The sequence below is a fragment of the Jaculus jaculus genome, chromosome 13, assembly GCF_020740685.1.
Source record: "Jaculus jaculus isolate mJacJac1 chromosome 13, mJacJac1.mat.Y.cur, whole genome shotgun sequence".
NCBI classification, from domain to species: domain Eukaryota; kingdom Metazoa; phylum Chordata; class Mammalia; order Rodentia; family Dipodidae; genus Jaculus; species Jaculus jaculus.
The window spans coordinates 26,456,309-26,484,280 of NC_059114.1; the positions used below are offsets into that span (position 1 = coordinate 26,456,309).

The 27,972-nt window shown below is 52.8% G+C and overlaps 1 protein-coding gene across 3 annotated transcripts in view; it reads left to right on the forward strand.

Moving 5' to 3' along the window:
• The first annotated feature begins 4,081 nt into the window (after window positions 1-4,081).
• Rasal1 (RAS protein activator like 1) overlaps window positions 4,082-27,972 on the forward strand; it is a 38,100-nt gene continuing 14,209 nt past the window's right edge. The window contains exons 1-13 of one of the 3 annotated variants that reach the window (XM_004668428.2): window positions 4,082-4,453; window positions 8,464-8,520; window positions 11,007-11,120; window positions 11,239-11,300; window positions 15,345-15,474; window positions 19,465-19,546; window positions 19,641-19,772; window positions 20,687-20,775; window positions 24,971-25,088; window positions 25,190-25,343; window positions 26,106-26,170; window positions 26,418-26,530; window positions 27,348-27,540. In XM_004668428.2, coding sequence (XP_004668485.2) covers window positions 4,389-4,453; window positions 8,464-8,520; window positions 11,007-11,120; window positions 11,239-11,300; window positions 15,345-15,474; window positions 19,465-19,546; window positions 19,641-19,772; window positions 20,687-20,775; window positions 24,971-25,088; window positions 25,190-25,343; window positions 26,106-26,170; window positions 26,418-26,530; window positions 27,348-27,540 — 1,374 coding nt within the window. In that variant the 5' untranslated portion in view covers window positions 4,082-4,388. Of the gene's footprint in view, window positions 4,454-8,463; window positions 8,521-11,006; window positions 11,121-11,238; window positions 11,301-15,344; window positions 15,475-18,814; window positions 18,923-19,464; window positions 19,547-19,640; window positions 19,773-20,686; window positions 20,776-24,970; window positions 25,089-25,189; window positions 25,344-26,105; window positions 26,171-26,417; window positions 26,531-27,347; window positions 27,541-27,972 lie in introns of those variants that run through there. The other 2 variants (XM_045133152.1, XM_045133154.1) reach the window with 2 other exon arrangements.

Below are 27,972 nucleotides of genomic sequence, written 5' to 3' on the forward strand. Positions count from 1 at the left end.
TGAAATCAGGGGTTCCATTCCCAATGGTGTATTTGTAAAGACACTCAAGGAAACATTATTTCTGTAATCCCACCACTCGGGGGACTGAGGCAGGAGGATCTTGAGTTCAAGGCCAGTCTGGGCTACATAGTACAACCCTGTCTAAGAACAAACCAAAGTCCACTTTAGTGGTTGCCAGTTTCCATGGGGTAAGTTTTCCTATCATCCGGGTCAGTTTCCGGTTCTGAGGTGATGTCCTTGAGCATGGGGCTGGAAACCCTGAACACAACCAGATGGCCATGCAGGGAAGGCCAAGCTGCAGCACACCCTGTCCTTCCCCTGGGACACTGGGTTGGAGTTCCATGTAGACCACAGCAGAGCGTGTCACACCAAGCAGGGGGGCAGGTGGGGAACTCAGCCAGGGCCAGGCAGTGAGCATACTGGAACCGGCAGAACTATGATGGTGGTCATGGTGGGGGCGGTCTTTGTATCAGATTTCTCAGCCTGGATTGAAAAACAAAATCAAAGCCCGGCATGGTGGCACACGCCTTTAATCCCAGCACTCGGGAGGCAGAGGTAGGAGGATTGCTGTGAGTTCGAAGCCACCCTGAGACTCCAGAGTGAATTCCAGGTCAGCCTGGGCTACACTGAGACCCTACCTCGAAAAAACCAAACAGAAACAAAAACAAACAAACAAAACCCCAAGGGCTGGAGAGATGGCTCAGAGGTTAAGAAGATTGCTTACAAAGCTTAACAGCCAGAGTTTGAATACCTAGTACCCATGTAAAGCCAGATGTAGAAAGTGGCACATGCATCTGGAGTTTGTCTGCAGTGGCTAGAAGACCAGGTGTACCCATTCTCTTTCTCTCTCTCTCTGCTGGCAAATAAATAAACTTAAAACAGAACAGACTTCCCCAGCTTGCAATCCTGAACTGGAACCACTTGGCTTCTGGGATGTGGCGCTCCCTCCATTCCCAGAATTCAGGGTTGGCCTGACTTCTCAGGACCCAGCCTCAGGCTAAGCCACCAGCTGAGGCTCCCAGCCCATGGGCGAGCTCAGGATGTCTCTTGATGGTCATGGCACATAGTGGGCACCTGCTGTATACCAAGTATGTTAAATGTTTGACCCTTCTTCTCTGTGCATCCTGTGAGATGGCTGTTTCAGTCCAATTCACGGGAGGCCCCTGAAGCCTTGAGAGGTGACTCATGTGCTCAAGAGCACACAGTGCTGGGATTTAGCCCTAGGTCAGCCTGATTTTAAACCTTGAGCCAGCACTTCCCCCATCTAAGGCCAACTTCTGCCCTTTTTCCTTCCTTCCTTCCCCACTCTCCCGCCTTCTCTTCCTTTTTTTCATGTGTGTGGTATGCATCAAGCATGCACGTGCATGTTTGTGTGTGTGTGTGTGTGCGTGGTGGGTATCTTCCTCAGTTGCACTCCACCTTATTTCCTTGAGACAGGGTCTGGCTGAGCCTGGAGCTCACTGACTTGACTAGTCTAGCTGGCCAGCGAACCCCAGAGATCCGCCTATCTCTGCCTTCCAGCGCTGGGATTACAGGCTCATGCCATTGCACCCTAGCTTTTATGGGGTGCTGGGAATTCAAACCCAGGTCCCATTTATATAGCAAACATTCTACTCACCGAGTCATTTCCCCAATTCCTTATTTATATATTTGGAGATGGGGTCTTGCTATGCAGCCCAGGCTGACCTTGAACTCCTGATCCTCCTGCCTCAATCTCCTCAGTGCTGGGTTCATAGGTAAGAACCACCAACTAGGGCATTATACAATACCTTCCATCTGCAGCTGTGGGTGTCACACAGCGAGCCCGCAAGAAGAGGACCGTTCTGCCTTTATGAAGCTTGGGGAAGGAACCAGGACATTTCTTGAGTACCTCCTATGTGATAGGAACAAGGCATGCTCTACTACCATCATGGGTGGTTTTTATAGCAATCTGTGAGTACGATGGGCCTCCTCCTCCTTTATTAGCTGGTGGCCCCCAGCAGGTCACCCCTCCCCTTACCAGGCTGCCTTTTCCCTTTTGGTCCCGGGACAGCAGTTAGCCGAGGAGAACTGTCATCTCTTGCCAGTTTCAGGTTGAAGTTTCTTAGAACAACAGGAAGTGGCTGGGCTATGTGGAAAATTCAGGGAGTGTGGCCATGTCCCAGGTGAACTGTGTGGTCAGATACCGGATATCAGGCAGGTGACAGAGCTGGAGTCCTAGCTGGCAAACACAGAGCCTTGGCAGTTCTCTTAGGGTATGGGGAGACAGTGGGACTTCCTGCTTAGTTCTGAAGGATGGTCCAAACACGGCTGGGCATTGCTACATGGCCCAGAACACCATCAGGGTCTTAGAGGTGGGTGGTTGGTCTAAGTCTCTGTAGCGCGCCCCCCCCCCCCAGTCAAAACGTTCCACGTTCCAGACAGATGCTGCTGACTGCCCAGGTGGGGGAGGGGAGGGCAAGGGAACCTGGCCAGCCAGCTGTGGTCACGTGGCCAATCCTTTCCCCCTAGACTGTCCCTGTTCCTTGGGGAGATCTGCATGGTCACTGGTGATCACTACAGGGGCAAGGCTGCTGCTCTGCTTGTCCCAGTCCTGGATCACTCCTCCCAAGCCACTGGGAACTGGGAATGTTCTAGGCCCCAGGTTGCCTCTGCTGGACCCATTCCCCGTCCACTTGCTGGGATAGAAAATAAGGCTCAGAAGTCCCACCCAGGCCTGCTGGGTGCTGGCAGGGAGAATGGAAGAGGGAGGAAGCACTGGCCACTTGGCTCTCCACTGGGGCTGGGCAGGCGCTCCCTGTTCTGCAGGTCTAGGTGACAGGCAGCCTCCTGCTGCGGCCCTCCCACGGTGCTCAGCAGGGACGCGGCAAGAATAAGCACCAGCCCGCATGCCCAGGTCTAGTCCACAGAAGGCCCTTCTGGCCATGTGAGTGCATTAAGAATTTGTGTAGAGCTGGAGTATGGGAATGAGGGAAGGGGGAAAGGGAGAGATTGCCACCTGGACTGGGAAGGCATTCTGGACTCTTGCCAGGGGTGGTGTCTGTCAAGCCACACCCGGAGCTAAGATCCAACCCTGTTTTTTTCTTTGAGGTACGGTCTCACTCAAGCCCAGGCTGACCTGGAATTCACTACGTAGGGCTGGGCTGGAACTCACAACGATCTTCCTACCCTCTGCCTCCCGAGTGCTGGAATTAAACGCGTGTGTCACCACAGCCTGCTCTCTTTCTGAAAGGGCTAGGTGCCCGCCGCTGTCCTGAGATGTGCACTGCAGTATCTCATTTAATTCTCTCTTGCCGCTGTGAATGAGAAACTTGGTCATCCTCGTTGATGTGGAAACAGAACCCAAGGCACAGAGATGTTTAGTGACTTGTCCAAGACCAAATGACAGAGAACCAGATACAACCGGGATGGAGACCAAGTTGTCTAACCTCCTGGCACCTCAGGTGTTTCCTTTTTATGCCCAAGATGGGAAGGTGGGCATGGTCCCCAGAGTTACTGAGAGGAGAAGGTGGACATAATTAATCTCCATGAACGGCGTCTGCCAGTGCCTGGCACACAGTAAGCGTTCGAGCGAGTCTAGATGTCTCTTATCGTGGCGGTAGTGGCGCTGTCCTCTCCCGCAGGGGCAGCCGGTGACGTTCGAGCAGCTGCTGGCACACGCTGGGTTTAACTGGAAAAGAAGAGGAGATGGGTGGGCAGAGGGGGTGTTCGAGACCCCCTCCCTCCACGCAGAGGGGCCTCCAGGGCACGTGCGACTGTGTCTCGAGCGTCGCCTGCCGCCGAGCGCGGGCGCTGCTGGGGGACCCCGAGGGCGGTGCCCGGGTGTCAGTCGGACGGAGGAGGCGGGAGAGGTGAGTGGATGTGGGGAGCCGACGGGAGACTCCCCGCTCTTGGGAGCCCAAAGCCAGCGCCCCGGTAGTCCGAGGCCACGCCCACCGCGCCCAAGCTCCGCCCCCTGCCGACCTCCCCCCGCGCAGCCGAGTCCCCAAGCGCGGGCGCTCCGGGACGCGCGCGACTGGGGTGCCGGCAGAGGGCGCGCGAGGGGGTCGGAGGGCGGGCGGGGACCCTGCGGGAGGCGGGACTCGGGGTTTTCAGGGGGAAGGCCCGGGGCCTCCCCTGCCCGCCCAGTCGGTTCTCCCGGAGCCGCAGACTAGGCGCAGCCCGCGGTGTCCCCCGGAGTGCCGCTGCTACCTGTGGAGCCCCGCGGGCGCCCCCTTCCCCAGGGACCTTCTGCTCCTCCTCTTCCTCCTCCTCCTCCAAAACCTCCGCTCCAGCGACTCGTGTCCTGAACCCGTGGTGCTGGGAGCCGAGGACAGGGCGCCAGGCTCGCAGCTGGTGGTGACATGTAGGTGTCACCCTGGTCTAGCCTCGGAACCTGGGCGCCCTCTTGCACGGAAAGTTTGGGCGCCATGGCCAAGAGCAGCACCCTCAGTATCCGCGTGGTGGAGGGTCGGGCGCTGCCCGCCAAGGACGTGTGAGTACCACCCCCCTCCCCCGGCACCCAGGGCATCCGATGGGTGCCAGGCAGGGTCGGTGAGAGGTCCCGTTTTAAGACCTGCTGATGGGGCTCCACCCTCTCAGGGCGAGGAGGCCCCTTGCCTCCTGATGGGAGGGGGCGTCCGGGTTTAGCGGATGCCTCACCGGGCTCACCCCGGGGAGGAGGGATGTCTTTGTTCCCCTGGTGTACTGTTAGGTTTTTCCAGTGATTGCAGGGTTAGGTCCTGCCGAGCTGGGTGGGGGGCTGCAAATTTCTTTCTTACCCAGTGAGGCTTCTCCAGGCGAGGTGGGGTAGGAGGGGAGAGGAGAGGTATCCAGAGAGGCAGCGGGCCCCAGGGTGCCGGCATCCAGAGGGACCCCCATATGCTGCGAGCGTTGGGGTGTTTAGGTTTGTAGAGCCTCACCACGTGGTCCTCTGGGGTCTTTCTGACCCAGAGAGCCCTGAATTCAGTCTTAAACCTGCCAGCCCTGCAGGGGGCTTTCCTGAACACCTGAGCTGCTCCAAGAACCGCCCACTCCTGCTGCGTGTGATGGGGGGGGGCTCTCTCAGGCTCACCTGGTCCCTGGTCCCTGGTCCCAGGCTCCGCTTCCCTGGGCCTGAGTCAGCACTTGCTGACTCAGCAGAATGGAGGAGGAGTTACCTCTCCTGCTTTGCTTGGAACCCAGACTGGACTTGAGGCTGTCAGCACCTAAGACAGGTGGGAGGAAGTGTGCTAGGTGACCTTGAACCTGCCTTTTTTTTCCTGTCCCTTGGTGTCCCATCTGGGTGGTGGGAGCTGGGAACAAAGTCAAGTTTCTGTCTCATAGATGGTTGGGGGGGGTCTTTTTTTTTTTTGCCTGGGTAGAGGCTCCACCTCTCCAAGTGTGGGTTCCATATCCCCCAGTACTGCAGCCGTGCCAGAGGGGAAGCTGTGGAGAGCAATTCTAGCCCCCCAGCCCCTCCCACAAGTAAATACAGCTGAAATAGAAACGAAGAGAAGAGCTGCACAGGAGCGGTGGCTCGGCACTTTGCCTGCAAAGCCTGAGGACCAGGGTTCGATTCCCCAGTACTAACATGAAGCCAGATGCACAAGGTGGTGATGTTTCTGGAATTCGTTTGCAGTGGCTAGAGGCCCTAGTACGCCCATTCTCTCTCTATCTGCCCCCAATAAATAAATATATATTTTTAAAGCCAAGAGCTACTGAACGGGCTCTGAGCCCTCTTCTTTTTCAGATGTCTTTCCAGAGCTCTGAGCGTTGACAAATACGGGAACTCCGGGTCCTGCCTTGCTGAGTTCCAGCTTGTCCACCAGTCCTGGGGAGAAGGGTAGGAGCCTGTGCCAGGTGTTGCCACTGCCTGGGAGCCAGGCTCATGGGGCCCCTACTTCCCTACTCCCCGCCCCCCCCACAGAAGGTGTTAAGTCTTGTCTCTGCCAATCTTGCTTCTTCCAGTTCTCAGGCCAAGATAAACTCTGAGGTGGGCATGCTCCAGGGCAAGAGTGAGGAAGTGTCACTCTGTGTGCCCCCGCTGGGGGTCCAGCCGCCCTGCCTGTTTCCTTAGTGGTCAGCTCCCTTCTTCAGTAGGGGATTTCTCAGAGCAAACTGGGATTTCCATGCTTGGGGCGGGGGAAATCTCCTGTGGAGTGTTTTCTTGTCCCTTTCTAAGGCAAAAAGCCCATACTGGGCTTGATGGTCAAGGTTAAGGGGATAGTCAATCTTGCCTGGAAGGAGGAGACTTCACCTCATCATTCAGTTAGTACTGTTGCTAAAAATAGCTGCTGCAAGCTTGATGTGGTGGTGCATGCCTATAATCCCCAAACTTGGGAGGTAGAGGCAGGGGGATTGCCTGAGTTACATAGCAAGCTCCAGACCAACTTGGACTAGTGAGACCCTGTCTCAAAACAAACAAACATAAACAGACCAACAAACAGTTGCTGATGGACAGGTCCTGTGCTTAACACATTTTATCTGATCTTGCTGGTTTGTTTGTTTTACAAATGGGGACACTGGGGACCAGAAAGGCCATCATTTTGCCCAAGATCACAGAGCTGGGGTACTGGCTAAGGGTCCTGTTTTCCCAAACGTAACTGGGGTCGGGCCCGTGGGAAAGGTCACGAGTGTGGCACAACCAGGGTCTGGAAGAGGCTGACCCTGCCTGCCACCACCACCATTGCCCCTAGGAGATAGGAGCCTGATAAGGCCTTCCTGCGTCAGAGCCCTGGAGCAGACATGCTGATCTCGGCTCCTGCTCCCACGAGGGGCCTGGGGTGGGCCAGGGTGCTGGGGAGGGGCGGTTTCCCAGCCCTCTGCTGCTGGATTCCAGCCAGATCCAACCCACATCTGCATCGGGTGGCCAAGGAAGCTCAGCGCAGAGAAGGTTTGGAGGGAAACTGAGGCCTTGGGAAGGGCTCACGACCAGACAAAGCTCTGGTTGGAACAACTGTGTCAGCAGCGGGCTTCCTGGAGTGTTGGAGGTGTTTGTGGGCCTGTAGCAGGCTGAGCAGAGTGTGGTGGCAGAGGAGTGGGGGAGGGCAGCTAGAGGGGCAGAGGGGACACTGCTGCGAGTGCGTGTGCCCATCCCGCAGGCCTGGGCTCGAACCTTGTCGCTGCCTTCCCATCTGTCTCCAGGGCCCACACCCCACATCCACTCATTTCACACCATCTCGGCAGCACTACTTCCAAGCCCTGTGGAAGGGAAATGGATACAGACTGCTCCCCAATGAGCTGCAGGAAAGTGGGGGGACAGACACCCATCACATAGAGAAATAGGGTGCACAATGATTTTAGGAGTGTGTGAGGGGGCAAAATTTATCTGTTGGGAGGCTTACTAAGTTCTGCAGCTGGGTTCAAGTAAACCTTTTGCCTTAGCCTTCTGAGGAGCCAAGACTCTGGGTATGACTCGAAGGGTTATTTTACCTCTTTTGTTTACTAATCAATCAATCACTCAATTAATTTTTAAGATGGGTTCCCATGTATCCCAGTCTGCCCTCAAACTAAGTTCCAAAGTTAAGCTGGCCTTGAACTTTGATCCTCTGCCTTCCAAGTACTGGGATTACAGGTGTGCCCCACCACCACACATGGTTTCTGTATGGCTGAGGGTGGAAACCAGGGCTTCATGCAGGCTAGGCAAGCACCCTACCAGTGAGTCATGTCCCAGTCCTGGAGGATTACTCTGGACAGGATGGTGGTAGTGAAGGTGGTGGCCAGGGACAGGCTGCTTGAAGAGGTCTCAGTGAAGAGCCTGGTTGACAACATGGGCTTCATTGGTGACTAGGAAGAGGGGTGTGGGGCTGGTTTTGGTTGGTCAAGGGCTCAGACCTGCATACAGGCTTAAAGGGGCAACAGCAGGTCTCTTATGCAGTTATGTTATGTTTGCCAACCTGGGGAAGGAACCCAGGACCTTGAACATGCTAGGCAAAGTGTCTTACCATCTCTCATGGATTCGGTTTTGAGGGGTCCCTCGTATACGCTTGCAAGACCTTCATGCTGAGGGTAGAGAGGGAAAGGGTAGGCTGGGGAGGGTAGTGCTTGGCTCAGAAGTTGGCATTCTCAGGGCAGCCCGTGATTCCCCTCTCCTCATACTCTGTCCTTTAGCCCTTCCAGTACCTTCCAGGATGTGTGCTGAACTTTCTGCATAAGCACAGAGCAGTCACACTTAGGTCTTGAATGAGAAGGGATACATCAGGCTTGTGTTGCTGGTAGAGGATGTCACTCCTCCCAGCACACAGTCCTGACCACTGCCTTGGGCTTTCTGGGGTCAGGCCCCCCAACTTTCTGGCTGTATGCCCCAGTGTTCCATTTCCGCAGTGGAAGACTAGAGCACATGTTTGTGCTGGGTTAACCCTACAGTGGGTGGGTGGGTGGCTTACACAGCTGTGATGTCTCCTGCGAATGTCCCCTGAGGTCCTGCCCCTTTGTCAGACTTCTGTGTGACCGAAGGCAAGGCTCTTCACCTCTCTGAGACTCTTCACTTCTGCTGTCCTTCCAACTCCATTCCTCCCTCCGCAGGTCTGGGAGCAGTGACCCCTACTGCCTGGTGAAAGTGGACGACGAGGTGGTGGCCAGGTCCGTAGTGAGACCAGAGGAGGAGGGAGGGCCTTGTGGGCTCCAGGGGGAGGGTCACTTGTGCTCTAGCCTTTTGGGGGTACACCACTGTAGCCACCAGCTGTTATCCCATGCAGCCCCACCAACCAGCCAATGCCCTTTGCCTTGGGACCTGTGATGTCCCTGCAGTTCCCTGGGACTGACTCAGCTGCCACCAGCCTGTACCTCCCCTTCAGTAGCCTCTTGGGGGGGGGGGGGCAGGCATCTCACGCTTGGCTGAGTTGGCTGTTTCCGGGCTTCTGGGTGCTGCGGGTGCCTGGGCGTATGTGTGCACGGGTGAGTGTGTGTGTGTGTGTGTGTGTGTGCACATGCAGGGGGTGTATGTGTGCGCACATATGCCTCGATGGCCACACAGGCATGTATGAACACAGAGTAGCATGTTTGGTGGTTGATGTGCATGGGAATTTGGAGGGGGTGCTGGCTGATCTGGGCTCCCACCCCCTCAGGCCGAGGGACAGCACTCAGCCTCCACAGACCTGAGGGGGTGGGTGGGCGGTCGGCTGAGGCCTTGGTTCCTATGGAGACGGCAGGATTCAGGATGCTCCTGGCGCTTGTTCTGGTCCAGATGGGCTGGGAGCTGGGGGTGGGGAGCTCCTGGCAGGGGGAAGAGAGGTCAGTTGCAGTACCCTGGCGGACCTCTCATGGCTTCCTCTGTGCTTGCCCCATTCAGGGACACTAACCCCAGACTGGTTTTCTGTGTGACCTTGGGCTGCTGTTGCTCCTTCTCTGGGCTGTGAGGAACCATTTGCTCAGGGGCTGGGAGACTAGGGTGGGCCAAGGCGGGGGTAGTGAGGAAGTGGGGAGAGGTGTTTGAAAGACAGCTCTGAGGGTCTGTCTGATGGTGGTGCCCCTGGGATGGACAGAGAGAGCAGCGTGCACGTGTGTGCACATGTGTGTGCACGCGTGTGTGCACGTGCTATTCTCTGGGGCAAGAGCCTGACGAGGAGTGAGAGGAGGAACGAGGAAGGGCACAGCAGGTGAGGGAAGCCAACTTTGCATCCATGAACTTGGGCGTGTTTTCCTTGGGCCAGATCAGTTCTGTGCTCCCTGATGGGTAAGAGGAAGCTTGTCAGGGTGTCAGGCTGAGATGCAGGATGTGTGTATGCATGCCTGAGTCCAGCCTTGTTTGGGTCCCTAGTCCCCCCATGGTTTCCCTTGCTGGATGCCATGAAGCCCTGAGCAGTCTGGACCTTGTTGATCGTGCCACCATGTCCTGGGCCCTCCTGTGGCCTTCCCGCGTGACACCTTCCTGTTCAAAGGACAGGAACCTGCTCATTCCTGCCTCGGGCCCTTGACACATGCAGTTCTAGCCATCTGGAATACTCGTCCTTCTCCTGTTCTCTTTGCCTGACTTCTTCTGGAAGGCTTTGTGGAATCTCTGTCCCCAGTTCCCAGTCCCCAGGCCCCCCTGGGCACCACTGAGCTCACTCACCCCAACCACAGGGCATCTCCCACAGTTTGAGTGAGGCACAGGGAGTGAGTGAACGAACGGAAGTGCGTGCGTGTGTGTGTGTGTGTTTGTGTTGCTATGTGAGTGTGTGCTGATATCTCAGTGTGTGTCCCCATGTGCCAGGCTTTAGTCTATCTGGGTCACTGTGTCTATATTTACAGACACATAGGCGTGTGCCTCTAGAGATTTCGGAGGGTGCCTGCGTGTCAATATATCTCCTTTTTTTTTTTTTTTCAAGGTAGGGTCTTGCTGTAGCCAAGGTTCTCTGGGAATTCACTATGTAGTCTCAGGGTGGCCTTGAACTCACAGCAATTCTCCTACCTCTGCCTCTTGAGTGCTGGGATTAAAGGCATGCACCACCATGCCTGGCTAATATACCTCCTTTTTTAAAAAAAATTTTATTTTTATGTACTTATCTGAAGGAGACAGAGAGAGAGAAATAGGCAGGTAGAGAGAGAGAGAGAGAGAATGGGTGTGCCAGAGCCTCCAGCCTCTGCAAATGAACTCCAGATGTGTGCGCCCCCTTGTGCATCTGGCTTACGTGGGTCCTGGGGAGTTGAACCTGGGTCTTTTAACTTTGCAGGCAAGTGCCTTAACCGCTAAGCCATCTCTCTAGCCTTATACTTCCTTTTGTGTCTCTGTTATGTCTCTCATGTGTGTGTGAGCTGCAATTCCATCTGTATTTCTGTGGGTCTGTCTGTGTGAATCTGTCTCCTTGGGAGTGTCTGGGGGCTACAAGTGTATAGGATTGTGTGGCTCCTTTAGGCTGTGTGTGTGTGTGTGTGTGTGTGTGTGTGTGTGTGTGTACCTCTGGTACGAGGGTACGTTGGGTCTGCATGTGCCTCCATGCCTAGGTTCCTAGGTATGGGTATGGATTCTAGGGACATGTGCATGGTAGTGCCTGCCCTTGAGGGCATTGTCCCTAGCTGTGTTGGTGTGTGTGGGGGGTCCTGGTTTACCCACTACGTGAGACCCCAGCCTAGTGCCCCTCCTGCAGGACAGCGACCATCTGGCGGAGCCTGAGCCCCTTTTGGGGGGAGGAGTACACCGTACACCTGCCTCTGGACTTCCACCATCTGGCCTTCTACGTGCTGGACGAGGACACGGTCGGGTGTGTGGCAGGGCGGGGAGGGGTGCATGTTGGGGACCAACCCCAACCCCTGATGCCTGCCTTCCTGCTCACGGTAGGTGTGTCCCTTTGCTGACCCTCTCCTGTTACCTTTCGGCAGGCATGATGACATCATTGGCAAGATCTCCCTGAGCAAGGAGGCCATCACAGCCGATCCTCGAGGTGGGCAGGGCCCCAGGCCAGTGGGCAGGGGAGGAGCAGTGGCCAGACCTGGAGAGGGACTCAGGCTTTTGTGAGGATGGACCCCGCAGGGGAGGACCCTTGTTCTGTGGCTGCCTTTGTCTTTGATTTGTCATTCAGTTCAATTCCTAATTCCTTGTGTGGATCAAGGCTCACACTACAAGAGCAGAAAGCTCTCCTCATACCTGGAAGAATGGCTATCCACTTTTCTGCTTGGTTTCCTTCTCTGAGAAAAGCAAGCATCTTTAATCAGTGAGCAATCTCCCAGGCCCATTTTTTTTTTTTTCTTCCACGTAGGGTCTCGCTCTAGCCCAGGCTGACCTGGAATTCACTATGTAGTCTGAGGCTGGTCGTAAGCTCATGGTGATCCTCCTACCTCTGCCTCCCAAGTGCTGGGATTAAAGGTGTGCACCACCACACCCGGCTAACTTTGTTTCTTGTTCTCTCAGAGGATTTTTTTTTTTTAATTTTTTATTTATTTATTTGAGAGCGACAGACACAGAAAGACAGATAGAGGGAGAGAGAGAGAATGGGCGCGCCAGGGCTTCCAGCCTCTGCAAATGAACTCCAGACCGTGCGCCCCCTTGTGCATCTGGCTAACGTGGGACCTGGAGAACCGAGCCTCGAACCTGGGTCCTTAGGCTTCACAGGCAAGCGTTTAACCGCTAAGCCATCTCTCCAGCCCTATCAGAGGAATTTATTAAACAATAAACTTTTTCTTCAGTGGGAATTAATTGAGGACCTACTGTGTGCTGACTGTGGTCATAGTCACTTTTCCTACTTAACGGGAGTGGGAGAATGTTGCCACATCTGATGCTGACAGCTTTAAGACAGGTGGGGGAAGGAGGTGACTGGCCCCATCCTAGAAATCACAGCGGTGGGAGGAAAACCCAGGCTGTGTCCTCCTCTGAGTTTGTGTCCCCAGCCAGCTGCAGAGCTTCCATTTCCTCACACATGCACCCAAGGGCATGGGGTGACATGAATGAAGTATGGGCTTCTTTTTTTGAAGCTTTGCTTTGAGGAGCTCATGGACTAGATGGGGAAACAAAGATGCATTCACACAGAACAGGGAGCCAAGCCATGTGTGATGCCACATGCTACCATCCCAGCCCCCTGGAGGTGGAGACTATTTAAGGTCAGCCTGGGCTATATTGAGAGACCCTGTCTCAAAAACAAAGCAAAATAGGGCTTGGGAGATGGCTTAGTGGTTAAGGCGCTTGCTTGTGAAGCCTAAGAACCCGTGTTCAACTCTCCAGATGGCATGTAAGCCAGCCGCTCAAAGGTGAGGCAAGCGCACGGTCGCACATGCCCACTAGGTGGCACAATGTGTCTGGAGTTCAATTGCATTAGCTGAGGCCCTGGGGTGCCAATTCTCTCTCTCTCTCCCCCTGTCTTTAAAATGAAATAATAATAAATACTTTTTTTAAAAAACAAAGCAAAATAGAACAAAAGAATAGAAAACAAGAACTGAAGGATGGCATATGTTGGCATGGTTTTGCATGTCACTGTCTAACCAGACAGGGAGGTGGACATGGGTGCAGCGCTGCTGGCGTGGCAGTGGGAGGAGGCGTGGAGGCTGGTTCCTCCCTGAAGGACAGGACGGGACTTCAAGGCATTCTGCTAGACACTCTCAGCCGGCTTTCCTTCCATAGCCCGGGTCTGTAGGGCCCGAGCAGCACTTGGGAGAGGAAAATGAAGGGCTTTCTCTTGGAGCCAGCAGGAAGCCGCTGATGGTCCTTGAGCGAGACTATGAAGAGACTGGAAGTCAGTGTCAGGGAATGGACGTGTTTTCAGAAGATCCCTGTGGCTGGTTTGTGGACACAGATCACAGCAGGACAAAGGCATACAGAGAGGGTCACGTAGGGTCTTTAGGGTGATCAAATGGCAGGAAGCCGGACTGAGAGAGAAGTGAGGTGGGTGTCTACATCCAGCATGTGGGGCACCTGGATCTTCAGAGGTGTCCCCCTTTTTTTTTTTGATTTATTTATTTGAGAGCGACAGACACAGAGAGAAAGACAGAGAGAGGGAGAGAGAGAGAGTGGGCGCGCCAGGGCTTCCAGCCTCTGCAAACGAACTCCAGACGCGTGCGCCCCCTTGTGCATCTGGCTAACGTGGGACCTGGGGAACCGAGCCTTGAACCTGGATCTTTAGGCTTCACAGGGAAGCGCTTAACCGCTAAGCCATCTCTCCAGCCCGAGGTGTCCCCTTTTTAAAAAATATTTTATTTATTTATTTGACAGAGAGAAAGAGAGAGAGAGAGAGAATGGGCACACCAGGGCCACTAGGCACTGCAAACAAACCCCACATGCATGCACCACCTTGTGCATCTGGCTTACGTGGGTACTGTTCAATCAAACCTGGGCCCTTAGGCTTTGCAGACAAGTTCCTTAACCGCTGAGCCATCTCTCCCGCCCAGAAATGCCCTTCTTGCCTGAGTTTACAAGGATTCCCAGTACTGTGAATGGAGGAAGCCCTTTAGTATCCGTTCTCCCGTCATGTACTGAACCGAACAGCAGGCAGGAGGAGAGAAGGGTTTTCCTGAAAGCGAATGTCAGCGTCAGGGTCCCCAGAGCATATAAGACGTGGGCTGGGCGCACAGGGGAGGTCACCCGAACACAGAAACCCTCACAGGGGCCTCAGGTCAGCAGCCAGCACCCCTGTGTGGGGCCAGACCCTCAGGTCGCTAAGGACTCCACAGAGGGAGATCGGTAACCATGAATTCACATGTAAAGAGCGCCCCAAAAACAAGGGGCCGGGTACCATGAGCAAGAGTCTGGAGCAGCAGTGACTGCCAGAGCGGACCCACAAGGACTTGGGGATCTGTCACTACATTGTACTTGCTTTAAAAAATAAAATATTGGGCCGGGCGTGGTGGCACACACCTTTAATCCCAGAACTCGGGATGCAGAGGTAGGAAGATCTCCGTGAGTTCAAGGCTACCCTGAGACTACAGAGTGAATTCCAGGTCAGCCTGGGCTGGAGTCAGACCCTACCTTGAAAAACCAAAAAAATAAAGCCAGTTTGTTGGTCTTGCCTCAAAAAAAAAAAAAAAAAAAAAAAAAAAAAAAAATATATATATATATATATATATATATATATATATATATATATTAGGGAATAGGGGCTGGATAGGTGGCTCAGTGGTTAAGGTGCTTGCCTACAAAGACTAAGGACCTGGGTTCAATTCCCAGTACGCACATAAAACCAGATGCACAAGGTGGCACATGCATCTGGAGTTTGTTTGCAGTAGCTAGAGGCCCTGGCACACCCATTCTCTCTCTCCCTCCCTTTCTCTTTCTGCCTCTTTCTCTGTCTATAAATAAATAAATAAAATATTAAAATAAATAGGGATGGCTGGAGAGATGGCTTAGCGGTTAAGCACTTGCCTGTGAAGCCTAAGGACCCCGGTTCGAGGCTCGGTTCCCCAGGTCCCACCTTAGCCAGATGCACAAGGGGGCACACGCGTCTGGAGTTCGTTTGCAGTGGCTGGAAGCCCTGGCGCGCCCATTCTCTCTCTCTCCCTCTGTCTGTCTTTCTCTCTGTGTCTGTCACTCTCAAATAAATAAATAAATAAATAAATAAATAAATAAATAAATAAATAAATAAAAATAAATAGGGAATAAAAGACAGAATACTTAACAAAGAACAATTAGGGTGAATGCTTTAGCTGTGGTGGGAGCCAGAATTCAACACTGTATCTTCAAAGTCAGGATGAGACAGGACAGGAGGGGCAGAGAGACTAGGTGCCGGGCCATTGCTTTTCAGCGTGGCTGATGAGGGCGACCCCGCGCGGGCAGCAGGGGCCGAGCGGCATCTCCTGCTCAGGCTTCAGCTCTGTCGCTCACTCACTGTGGGGTCCTAGCAGAGCCCTTGTTTCAGCGCCTCGCTTTCCCCGTCTGGGACTGGGGCGGAGCGCACTAGCCACCCCCAAGTCATTGACCTCATGCATGCACGTTTAACGTTTGGGGACGTTTTGCGCTAACCTAATGCCTAGGTGTTTGTGACCCGCTGTGTGCTGTCCTGCAGGGATCGATAGCTGGATCAACCTGAGCCCCGTGGACCCGGATGCAGAGGTGCAGGGTGAGGTCTGCCTGGAGGTGCAGGTGCTGGAGGACACGCGGGGCCGAGGCCTTCGCTGCCATGTGCGCCAGGCCAGGTATGGTCTGGAAATGAGCAGTGGGCCCAGGGATGTATATAGCTGAGTTGGGAGAGCGCCTGCCTGCCATGCCCAAAGCCCTGGGCTCCCGGCTCCACCCCCAGCACCGTGTAAGCTGGGCAGGCCGTCCCAGCACTCCAGAGGTGGGGGCGGGGGGATCGGGAGTCCAAAGCTATCCTTGGTGACTGTTGTAATCAGCTTTATGTTGCTGGGATGACATTCCCAACCAAGCACAAGTTATGGGAGGACGGGTTTTATTTGAAGCTTACAGATCTAGGGAAGTTCCACAATGGCGTAAGTGGAAAAAGGTGGCCCCCTTTCACAGGTCCACACAGGGAGGGACACCGCCCCAGCACCATAAGCAGGCACTCTCCCGGAACCCCAGGCAGAGCTCCAGCACTCTGTATAACTTTAGACTAGAATTCAGATCCACCACCAAACACAACTTAAGGCTGGATCCTGGGATCTGCCCACAGTGGCATCTTCCTGCCAGGCAGCTGGAAATCTAAGAAGCTTTAATAAAACCAAATCTGTTCGAGGACATCCATTCAAACCACCGCAGCAACATAATGAGTTTGAGGCCAGTCTAGGCAACATGAAACCCAGTCTCAAAAACAAAATAACAACAACAAAATAAACCAACAAAAGTAAGCCTGGGCTAGAGTGAGACCTTACCTTGGGGGTGGTAGTAGCCGGGCATGGTGGCGCACACCTTTAATCCCAGCACTCGGGAGGCAGAGGTAGGAGGATCACTGAGAGTTTGAGGCCAGCCTGAAACTACATAGTGAATTCCAGGTCAGTCTGGACTACCTCAAAAACTCAAAAACAAAACAAAACAAAACAACCCCAACCTAACAAAAAAAGTGCAAAGCTAAAGATGAAGAAGTGAGCAGGCGTGCCCTGGCCTCTCCCAGCTGTCGGATCTTCAGGAACTTCTGGCTGCCCCTCGAGGCTTGCAGTCAGGCTCCTCAAGTGCAACCTTTCAGAGGCAAATTACAAGCAAAATATATTTTTTAATTTTTAAAAAATAATTTATCTGAGAGAGAAAGAGAGAGAGTGTGTGTGTGTGTGTGAGAGAGAGAGAGAGAGAGAGGTCACACCAGTGCCTCTAGTTGCTGCAAACAAACTCCAGATGCAAGCACCACCTTGTGCATCTGGCTTACGTGGGCCCTGGAAAATCAAACCTGGGCTTTGTAGGCAAGTACCTTAACTGCTAAGCCATCTCTCCAGCCCTCACAAGCAAAATCTTGTTGGGGACCTCAATGACCAGCAGCCACCAGCCAGACACTAGAGGTGGCCAGACAGGTGCATGGGGAGGGTGCATAATCCCATTTTAACGATGGATACTCAGTTCATACAGCTTACACAAAAAGGTAGCTTATTGTTTCATAGGAATGATAGACAGGGTAGCTTCAGGCATGGCTGGATCCAGGAGCCCAAATAGTTATGTCAGGCAATATCTTCCCCAAGTGGGAATAACATGGGCCTCACAGTTCCAGGCTGGCATCCGACCAACTTCACTGTTCTGACAGGTAACTTCCATTTCTTACCACTTCAACAGTGCCCTGGGATTCACTTCTAGTGGCTTAGTATGGGGTACATGCTCATTTAAAAAATTTAGTACATATTTTTATTTTTATTCATTTACATATTTATAAGAGACAGAGGGAGGGAGGAAGAGAGAGAGAGGCAGAGAGAGAGAGAGAATGGGCATGCCAAGGCCTCTAGCCACTGCAAACAAACTCCAGATGCATTTGCCACCATGTGCATCTGGCTTACGTGGGATGTGGAGACTTGAACCTAGCTCTAGCTCCTTAGGCTTTGTAGACATGCACCTTAACTGCTAGGCCATCTCTCCAGCCCCATATTTTTTTGAAGTAGGGTCTCATTCTAGCCCAGGCTGACCTGGAACTCACTCTGTAGTCCCAGGCTGGCCTCTTTCACTGCATGCAGACTCCAAACACATGCACCATTTATGCATGTGGCTTGCTGTGGGTACTGGAGAATTTAACCTGGGCCTGCCGGCTTTGGAAGATAGTGTTTTGACTATTGAAAATTTCCCCAGACACATGCCCCCCCCCTTTTTTTTGAGGTAGGTTGTTTGCTCTAATCCAGGCTGACCTGGAATTCACTACATAGTTTCAAGCTGGCCTTGAACTCGTGCTGATCCTCCTACCTCAACCTCCTGAGAGTTCAGATAAATTAAAGGTGTGCACCACCATGCCCAGCCACATGCCCATTTTTTATTTATTTATTTATTTGAGAGCGACAGACACAGAGAGAAAGACAGATAGAGGAAGAAAGAGAGAATGGGCGCGCCAGGGCTTCCAGCCACTGCAAACGAACTCCAGACACGTGCGCCCCCTTGTGCATCTGGCTAACGTGGGACCTGGGGAACCGAGCCTCGAACCGGGGTCCTAAGGCTTCACAGGGAAGCGCTTAACCGCTAAGCCATCTCTCCAGCCCCACATGCCCATTTTTGAAGCAGTTTAGGGACCAATTGGTCAGAGTGGAGTCACAAGCCACTCCTGGAGCGGAGGGAGGGATGGGCCTACTGAGTCCTGTGGGCTGAGAGGAAAGGAGGGTTCTGTCCTGTTCCAGAGGATGCCAGAGGGAAGACTGATAAATGCAGACCCACCAAAGTCCGGGGACACCATCCATCTTCCCAGCCTCTGAGCTCCCCCTCTTCCTTCCTCAGTCCCCTCATGTGTCATTCTGCTTCCTTCCACTCACTCGCTCCCTCTCCCTGCCCACCAGGCTTTCTGCCTTCATTCACACCTTGCTGTCCCAGCCCTCACCGCCAGTCCACTGCCCACATGCAGTTAGGTAGTATCTGTATTTTTGGCTTGCTGTGTGACCTTAAGACCCTTCCTTTCCCTCTCTGAGCCTCTCCTACCTCTTCTGGATTCCCACCTCCGTCACTGGCCCTGGCTGGATGTGCGTGTTGTCATGAACCAAGAAGGGAACAGCTAAAGAATTCTACATGGGGTCCGGGCTTATGACCCCCTCCCCAACCACAAGGCTGTAACAAGATAGTTGCAGGCAGGAGAGGGACCGATTGCTGTTGCTTAGCAACTGTATTGGCTCCTAGGAAACCAAAGGCTTTAGATGCCCAGCTAGGCTGGGAAGCTAGCAGAGAGAAGGAAGAAACAGCCCCTGGTGGTGGTGGTGGTGGGGATGTTTCTGGATTTGGGGGGGCCTCAGGAAGGGGAAGTGGGGAAGCTGACTCAGGTGAGGCACTTGAGTTGCCATGGCAATCAGAGGCAGGAGGGCGCTGTCTCATGCTTTTCTGTTCTAAGCAGAGTGGGGGCATGAGTGTTTGTCGAATGAATAAGTGAGCTGAGCTGGGCGCTATGCTAAGGGCTTGCACATGTTTCCTCAGTGGAGCTCTCGGCCTCATGGACTTAGACTTCTGTCCCCCCCTTCCAGATGCCGACCGAACTGAGAGGTGAGGTGACTTTTCCTTCAGCCAGCCAGCCAGTGGAGAGCCAGGCTCTGAGGTCTTGCCTGTAGTCCCCCATGTGGGGCCCCTGGGGAAACTGAAGGAACCCCCCATCCCCACTATTGCACTTTCCCTTGTTGGCTTTGTGACAGGACCCAACCTTTCTGTGCCTCAGTTTCCCCATCTGGGGCATTTTCATGCTTCCTCCAGAGACATGTGAAGTGCTCAGAAGCTTCTGGGTCTGCATGGCCACATCCAGCAGCCCATGCTGGGAAGGACCTGTTGCCTTGGAAATCACCTTGGGCCTGGGTCCTCACATCTCCTCACCCCCCTTTTCTTTTCTTTGTTTCTTTCTTTCTTTCTGTTTTTTTTTTTGGTTTTTCAAGGAAGGGTCTCACTCTAGCCCAGGCTGACCTGGAATTCACTATGGAGTCTCAGGGTGGCCTTGAACTCATGGCGATCCTCCTACCTCTGCCTCCTGAGTGCTGGGATTAAAGACATGCACCACCAGGTGCAGCGTCTCACCCCATTTATTCCTTTGTTTTCAGGGACTTGGCCCCCCGGGACATCTCTGGCACATCGGATCCATTTGCCCGGGTGATCTGGGGCAGCCAGAGTGTGGAGACATCAGTGAGCTGGGGCACAAGCAGTCGGTGGCGTGGACATGTGGTGGTGGGTGGCCGCCAGCGGCTCTCCTGCTCACTGCCTCCTCCTCTCGCCTCAGACCATCAAGAAGACCCGATTCCCACACTGGGATGAGGTGCTGGAGCTGCGAGAGGCTCCTGGGACCCTGGCCCCGCTGCGGGTGGAGCTCTGGGACTGGGACATGGTGGGCAAAAACGACTTCCTGGGCATGGTGAGCAGCCTTCCTTTTTTAAAAAATTTTATTTTTTTAACTTTTTAAAAATATATCTTATTTTTTTATTTGACACAGAGAAAGAGGCAGAGAGGAAGAAAGAATGGGCATGCCAGGGCCTTCAGCCACTGTAAATGAACTCCAGATGCATGCGCCCCCTTGTGCATCTGGCTTACGTGGGTCCTGAAGAATCAAACCAGGATCCCGAAGAATCGAATCGGGATCCTTTGGCTTTGCAGACAAATCCACTAAACCATCTTTCCAGCCCCCTTCAGGGTCATTTTTAAAAAATTTTTAATTAATTAATTTATTTATTTGCAAGCAGAGAGAGACAGAGAAAGAGAGAAAGAATGGACATGCCAGGGCCTCCAGCCACTGAGAACAAACTCCAGATGCATGCACTACCTTTTGCATCTGGCTTTTACATAGTGTCCTGGGAAATCACACCTGGGTCCTTTCCAGTTCTAAAACTCCCCCCCCCCCATTTTTTATGAGGTAGGGTCTCACTCTAGTCCAGGCTGACCTGGAATTCAGTATGTAGTCTCAGGGTGGCCTCGAACTCACAGCGATCCTCTTACCTCTGCCTCCCGAGTGCTGGGATTAAAGATGTGCACCACCACGCCTGGCTCCTAACCCTTTAGATAGATGTAACTTGTGTTCCTAAACAGAGCTAAAAGAAAAATACCATCTAAACATGCTTCTCCAGTAGCTATGTGACCTAGGGCAAAGTCACACCACCTTTCTGAGCCTTAGTTTCCTCAATTATAAATTAAGTGGCCCCTTGGGGCCATAAGTGCCCTGGCCAGGGAGAAGAAGAGACTCCTGCTAAAGCCGCAAGTCCTCTCTAGTGGCCGTCTGCGCTCCTCCAGCTCTGGGCGGGGCCTGGCCAGCTGAGGTCTGTGTGTCCCCCACAGGTGGAGTTCCCCCCACAGCTCCTGCTGCAGAAGCCACCCAAAGGCTGGTTCCGCCTCCTGCCCTTTCCTAGACCTGAGGAGGATGCTGGGTGAGTGTGGGTGCGGAGGGAAGGGCTTGCCTGTCCTCACATGAGCACCACGGCAGCTTGTGGGTTTGTCCTCCTGCTGCCCGAGCCATGCCCCTGCCTCAGACCTCTGCATCACCGTGCACTTACCTGGTCACAAGGTCTGCTGACTGTCCAGGGGCTTTTGCATGTTCACGGTCAAGCCTTCCACTCATCCGCCCGTTGACGAGGCACATGTCAGGATCAGGGTCGTGTGCCACCACGCCCGGCCCGTTCACTCCTGTATGTACTGCGTGCTGGTCCACGTTCCTTCTTGTATGTACTGACCACTGGTCCACATTCACTCCTTTTTCTGTTTTCCAAGGTAAGGTCTCACTCTAGCTCAGGATGACCTGGAATTTACTATGTAGTCTCGGGGTGGCCTCGAACTCACAGTGATCCTCCTACCTCTGCCTCCCAAGTGCTGGGATTAAAGGCGTGCACCACCACGCCTGGCCATGTTCATAGTTCATTCTTGTATATACTGACCACTGCTCCACATTCATTCTTGTATGTACTGATCACTGGTCTGTGTTTATTCTTGCATATACTGACAACTGATCCACGTTCACTCTTGTATGTACCGACCACTGGTCCACGCCCACTCTTGTATGTACTGACCACTGGTCCACATTCACTCTTGTATCTACTGACCACTGGTCCACGCCCACTCTTTTTTTTAAATTTAATTTTTATTAACATTTTCCATGATTATAAAAAAATCCCATGGTAATACCCTCCCTCCACAAACTTTCCCCTTTGACACTCCATTCTCCATCATATTACCTCCCCATCTCAATCATTGTACTTACATATATACAATACCAAGCTATTAAGTACCCTCCTCCCTTCCTTTCTCTTCTCTTTATATCTCCTTTTTAACTTACTGGCCTCTGCTACTAAGTATTTTCCTTCTCATGCTGAAGCCCAATCATCTGTAGCTAGGATCCACATATGAGGGAGAACATGTAGCGCTTGGCTTTCTGGGCCTGGGTTACCTCACTTAGTATAATACTTTCCAGGTCCATCCATTTTTCTGCAAATTTCATAACTTCATTTTTCTTTACCGCTGAGTAGAACTCCATTGTATAAATGTGCCACATCTTCATTATCCATTCATCAGTTGAGGGATATCTAGGCTGGTTCCATTTCCCGGCTATTATAAATTGAGCAGCAATAAACATGGTTGAGCACGTACTTCTAAGGAAATGAGATGAGTCCTTAGGATATATGCCTAGGAGTGCTATAGCTGGGTCATATGGTAGATTAATCTTTAGCTGTTTTAGGAACCTCCACACTGATTTCCACAATGGCTGGACCAGATTGCATTCCCACCAGCAGTGTAGAAGGGTTCCTCTTTTTCCACATCCCCACCAACATTTATGATCATTTTTTTCATGATGGTGGCCAATCTTACAGGAGTGAGATGGAATCTCAATGTAGCTTTAATCTGTATTCCCCTGATGACTAGTGATGTAGAACATTTTTTTAGATGCTTATATGCCATTCATATTTCTTCCTTTGAGAACTCTCTATTTAGCTCCAAAGCCCATTTTTTGATTGGTTTGTTTGATTCCTTATTATTTAACTTTTTGAGTTCTTTGTATATCCTAGATATTAATCCTCTATCAGATATATAGCTGGCAAAGATTTTTTCCCATTCTGTAGGTTGCCTCTTTGCTTTTTTCAGTGTCCTTTGCAGTGAAAAATGTTTGTAATTTTATGAGGTCCCAGTGATTAATCTGTGGTTTTATTGCCTGAGCAATTGGGGTTGTATTCAGGAAGTCTTTGCCAAGACCAATATGTTCAAGGGTTTCCCCCACTTTTTCCTCTAGCGGTTTGAGTTTCAGGTCTGATGTGAAGGTCTTTAATCCATCTGGACTTAATTCTTGTGCATGGCAAGAGAGAAGAATCTATTTTCATCCTTATGCAGATATATATCCAGTTTTCCCAACACCATTTGCTGAAGAGGCTATCTTTTCTCCAATGAGTATTTTTGCACACCCACTCTTGTATGTACTGACCACTGGTCCACGCCCACTCTTGGATGTACTGACCACTGGTCCACATTCACTCTTGTATCTACTGACCACTGGTCCATGGCCACTCTTGGATGTACTGACCACTGGTCCACGTTCACTCTTGGATATACTGACCACTGGTCCACGTTCACTCTTCTATGTACTGACCACTGGTCCACGTTCACTCTTGTATGTACTGACCACTAGTCCATGCCCACTCTTGGATGTACTGACCACTGGTCCACGTTCACTCTTGGATGTACTGACCACTGGTCCACGTTCACTCTATTTTTTTTCTTCCAAATTTTTATTTTTATTAACAACTTCCATGATTAGAAAAAATATCCCATGGTAATACCCTCCCTCCCCCAACTTTCCCCTTTGAAACTCCATTCTCCATCATATCCCCTCCCCATCTCAATCAGTCTCTCTTTTATTTTGATGTCATGATCTTTTCCTCCTCTTATGATGGTCTTGTGTAGGTAGTGTCTGGCACTGTGAGGTCATGGAGACCCAGGCCATTTTGTGTCTGGAGGGAGCAAGTTCTAAGGAGTCCTACCCTTCCTTTGGCTCTTACATTCTTTCCACTACCTCTTCCACATTAGACCCTGAGCCTTGGAAGGTGTGATAGAGATATTGCAGTACTGAACACTCTTGTCACTTCTTTCCAACACCATGATGCCTTCTGAGTCATCCCAAGGTCACTGCCATCTGAAAAGAGAAGATTCTCTACCAAAAGTGAGAGTAGCATTAATGTAAGGGTATAAACATTAAGAGAAGTGCTTACTGGGCAGTTTGATAAGCATACTATATACATTTAGCCAGACAGCAGTAGATGTTACACCTCTAGGGCTCATGGCTACCCCTGTTTTAGGTTTTTAGTGTCAGGAATATATTCCCTCCCATGTAACGGACCTCCAGTCCAATTAGAGAGCAGTTGGTTTCCACCATGACAGACATGCCACTGTTGCACCCATTGGCTCATTTGACCTGGCTGGCCAAATATATGGCTTGCAGTGTCCACTGTTGAGCATCTTCGCTGGTGATTTCGCTTTCTTCCATTGAACTGCATGCAGAATGGTTTCTTCCAGCTTTCTGTCAGCTGGTCTACATGGAGGAGGTTATCAGCTCAGTTCCAGCAGGATTTCTCAGTGACCTTGCAGCCCAAGTATATGGAGTCTTCAGCAATAGGGTCTTACCATCTATTCCTGGTGGGAAACCAAGGGCCTCGACAATGGCCTATAATGTTGTGGGGGCATCAGGGACCTCCCTGGCCATCATGTTAACTCTTGTATGTACTGTCCAGTGGTCCACAATCACTTGCGTATGTATTGACCCCTGGTCCATGTTCACTCTCGTATGTACTGATCACTGGTTCATGCCCACTCTTGTATGTACTGACCATTGGTCCATGTTCAGTTTTTTCTTTCTTTCTTTTTTTTTTTTTTTTCAAGGTATGGTCTCACTCTAGCTAGAGCCCAGGCTGGCCTGGAATTCACTCTGTAGTCTCAGGGTGGCCTCGAACTCACAGTGATCCTCCTACCTCTGCCTCCCGAGTGCTGGGAGCACCACACCTGGCCACGTTCATTCTTGTATATACTGACCATAGTGTTCCCCATCTTGGTTTGTCCTTCCCAGGTTAGAACTGTTGACATCAGTTCATACCTGCCCATACATGTTCATACCATGCCTTCCCAGCATATCATTCCCACCTACCCACATGTGCTCACACCATCCATACCTGACTGTAGCACACATGTGCTCACACCACTCACATCCAATCACACCGCTCGTACCTGTCAATGGGTGTTCATACCTGACCACATCTGCCTACACGTGCTCCCACCACCCACATCCAGCCACACTCCTCACACCCGTGTGCATGTGTTCATACCACCCACACCACACCTGAACACCTGCTCACACTCTTATGTGCCCCTCGTCCTGGGTGTGCTTGGTCACTGTGGCCCACCTATCATGCTCTCTGTGCTGGCCTGTTCCTTTTTCTCTCCATGTATATCCATTCACACCAGCTCCTGCTGCCCACACACACCCTTGCCTGTTTGGTCTACCAGTGTCCCGCCCCTCCCTGTGTTCCTGCCCGCCTCTCCTCAGGCTGCCCATGCTGGCATTCCCTCACCTGTGGTCTCTGTGGCCAGGGGGAGCCTGGGGGCCCTGCGGCTGAAGGTGCGTCTTACTGAGGACCAAGTCCTGCCTTCCCGGTACTACCAGCCTCTCATGGAGCTGCTTCTGGAGTCGGTGCAGGCCCCAGATGAGGTGAGTGTGCCCAGCAGGCCCTTGGATCCCTTTACCTGGGGGAACCCTAGTGGCTCTCATGTCTGGGGGCCCCAGGTGACCTGTTGGCCCTCCTGTCTCAGGAGGACACCACTAGCCCCCTGGCCGTGCTGGAGGAGCTGACCTATGGAGACTGCCGCCAGGACCTTGCCACCAAGCTGGTGAAGCTCTTCCTCGGCCAGGGCCTGGCAGGGCCGTTTCTGGACTACCTCACACGGCGTGAGGTGGCTCGAACCAGTGAGTCGTCCACGTGGTCCCTCACATCACGTCCCAGCATGGGTCTGCAGGAAGTTCACAGGAGAGATGCCTATGTGTGGGGGTCCCTGCGCTGTGTACCCCACATAGCTGAGAATGCAGTCCCAGCTTCTGGTGCCGGTTTTGCTACTCATGGAGCTGTGTGGCCCCAGGAAGCTCCCTTAAACACTCGGAGCCTCTGTACTGGGAGTGGTACTTTGGATTCTCAGTTTTTTAAAATGGGGGGTGGCAGGGAGGAGAGAGAGAGAGAGAGAATATGAATGGGTGCTTCAAGGCCTCTTGGCAGTGCAAACAAACTCTGGATGTGTGCACCGCTTTGTACACCTGGCTTTGTGTTGGTAGTGGAGGTTTGAGCCTTGGCTGTCAAGCTTTCAATCGCGTGCTTTAACCACTAAGCCATTTCTCCAGCTCCTCTCTCTGCTTGTTTTTTTAAAGATTTATTTTTATTTATTAGGAACAGAGGGGGGGGGAGAGAATGGGCACACCAGGGCCTCTAGCCACTGCAAACGAAATCCAGACGCATGCGCCACCATGTGCATCTGGCTTACATGGGACCAGGAGAACAGAACCTGGGTCCTTAGGCTAAGCAGGCATGCACCTTAACCACTAAGCCATCTCTCCAGCCCCCTCTCTGGTTTTTTGAGGCTAGAAAAGTCATGCTGCTGTCTTCAGTGACTGTGTGTGGGGGGGGGGAGCTAGGCCCAGCCCACTCCATCCCAGCAAACATAAGTCCCTGTCCCCCAGCTGACCCCAACACCCTCTTCCGTTCTAACTCCCTGGCATCCAAGTCCATGGAACAGTTCATGAAGGTGAGTAGTGGAGGCCTGGCAGGGCCAGGGGACAGCTTCCTCCCTCTGTCCACCTGGAGCTCAGAGCCGGCTGGCCTCACACAGCACCGGGTGGCTGAGCAGGGTGCCTGCGGCTGATGCTGGGTCTTAACCGGGTGGCATTCTTGGGCATGGCTGGCCTCGCTCTGAACTCTCCCTGCATGGCCCCTGCCCTAGTCCAGGGTGTTCCCTGCCACCTTCAGCTGCCTCGTGTGGCCCCTGCCCCCAGCTCGTGGGCATGCGCTACCTGCACGAGGTCCTGAAACCAGTGGTCAGCCGTGTCTTTGAGGAGAAGAAGTACATGGAGCTGGATCCCTGCAGGATGGGTCTGGGCCGCACTAGGTGAGTCCCCTGGCTGCCCGTACTGCCCGCCACCTGCCCTGGGGACACGGGGTTAACCTCAAAGCCGTGCACAGGTTCAGGCCCATCATGCTGTGTGATAGCAGTTCTGGACAGGATTGTGAAACTCGGAGCTCCCTGAGTTCAAATCCTGGTTCTGTGACTCCTGTGTCTCAACGACTTTGTCTGAAACTTGGGGTGCAATGGGCAAGGCTGAGGTGATGCAGGCCCAAGGGAAAGGCTCAGATGGAGGCCCTGGGGGAGGCTCAGCTAGAGGCTGCCTGTGGAGGCTAGACTTTAGATCTCTTTGTGAGATTGGTAGGGCTGTGAGTAGGAATCATTCCATACCTCTGTGAGCTCCTCTATTTCTTTCCAGAAACTTCCCTCCTCTAGCAAAGGGGTTTGTTCCCATGGGACTCTATGAACTGGATGTAGGCAATCTCTTGGGGACAGTAGTAGGGACAGGAAAGGATCTTCATATTCCCTGACCAGTCCAGAGGCAGGCCTCAGAGAGGGGTGGCCACCTGCCTAAGGTCATACAGGAAACTACAAAGTGGAACCTTGAACCCAGGATCTGAGCAGAAGCCTAGAATAATCTGTGGATTTTCCAGAGACTCTGGGACTCTATGGCACTGAATGTAGGGACAAGGGTGTTCTAGGCCAAGGAACAGTCACCGTGACAGCTCTGAGATGGAAATGTCCTCTGAGGGCTCCAGCTACCACCAGCAGCATGGTGTGAGCGGAGGCACGGAAGGGCTGGTGGGGGTTGAGGGAACACCCACTGAACTCTGGAACTAAGGGCTCTTCCTGCTCTCCCCAGGAGGATCTCCTTCAAGGGCACACTGTCTGAGGAGCAGGTGCGAGAGACCAGCCTGGGACTGCTGACCGGCTACCTGGGGACCATTGTGGATGCCATTGTGGGCTCTGTGGGGCGCTGTCCTCTCTCCCTGCGCCTGGCCTTCAAGCAGCTTCAGCGGTGCGTGGAGGAGCGCTTCCCTGGGGCAGAGCACCAGGTGGGCCAGGCTCCATGGAGCCAGTGAGGAGGCTGGCATGGGGAGTAGGCCTCTGGGCCAGGGTCACATGCAGATTCAGAACAGAGGTGACAAGGGGACCTGCTGTCCAAATTTGAGCAATGTGTGTCCTGGGAGAGATGAGTCAGTACTACTGCCCAGGCCATGGACCCGAGGGAGTGATGATGATGAGGATGGAGATGATGGTGGTGGTGATGATGGTGGTAGTGGTGATCAAGATAATGGTGGTGATGATGATGGTGGTGATGATGATGACGATGGTGATGATGATGGCAGTGATGATGGTAGTGGTGGTGATGATGATGGTGTTGATAATGATGATGGTGATGGTGGTGATGATGGTGGTGATGATGATGATGGTGATGATGATGGTGATGATAATGGTGATGATGATGGTGATGGTGGTGATGATGA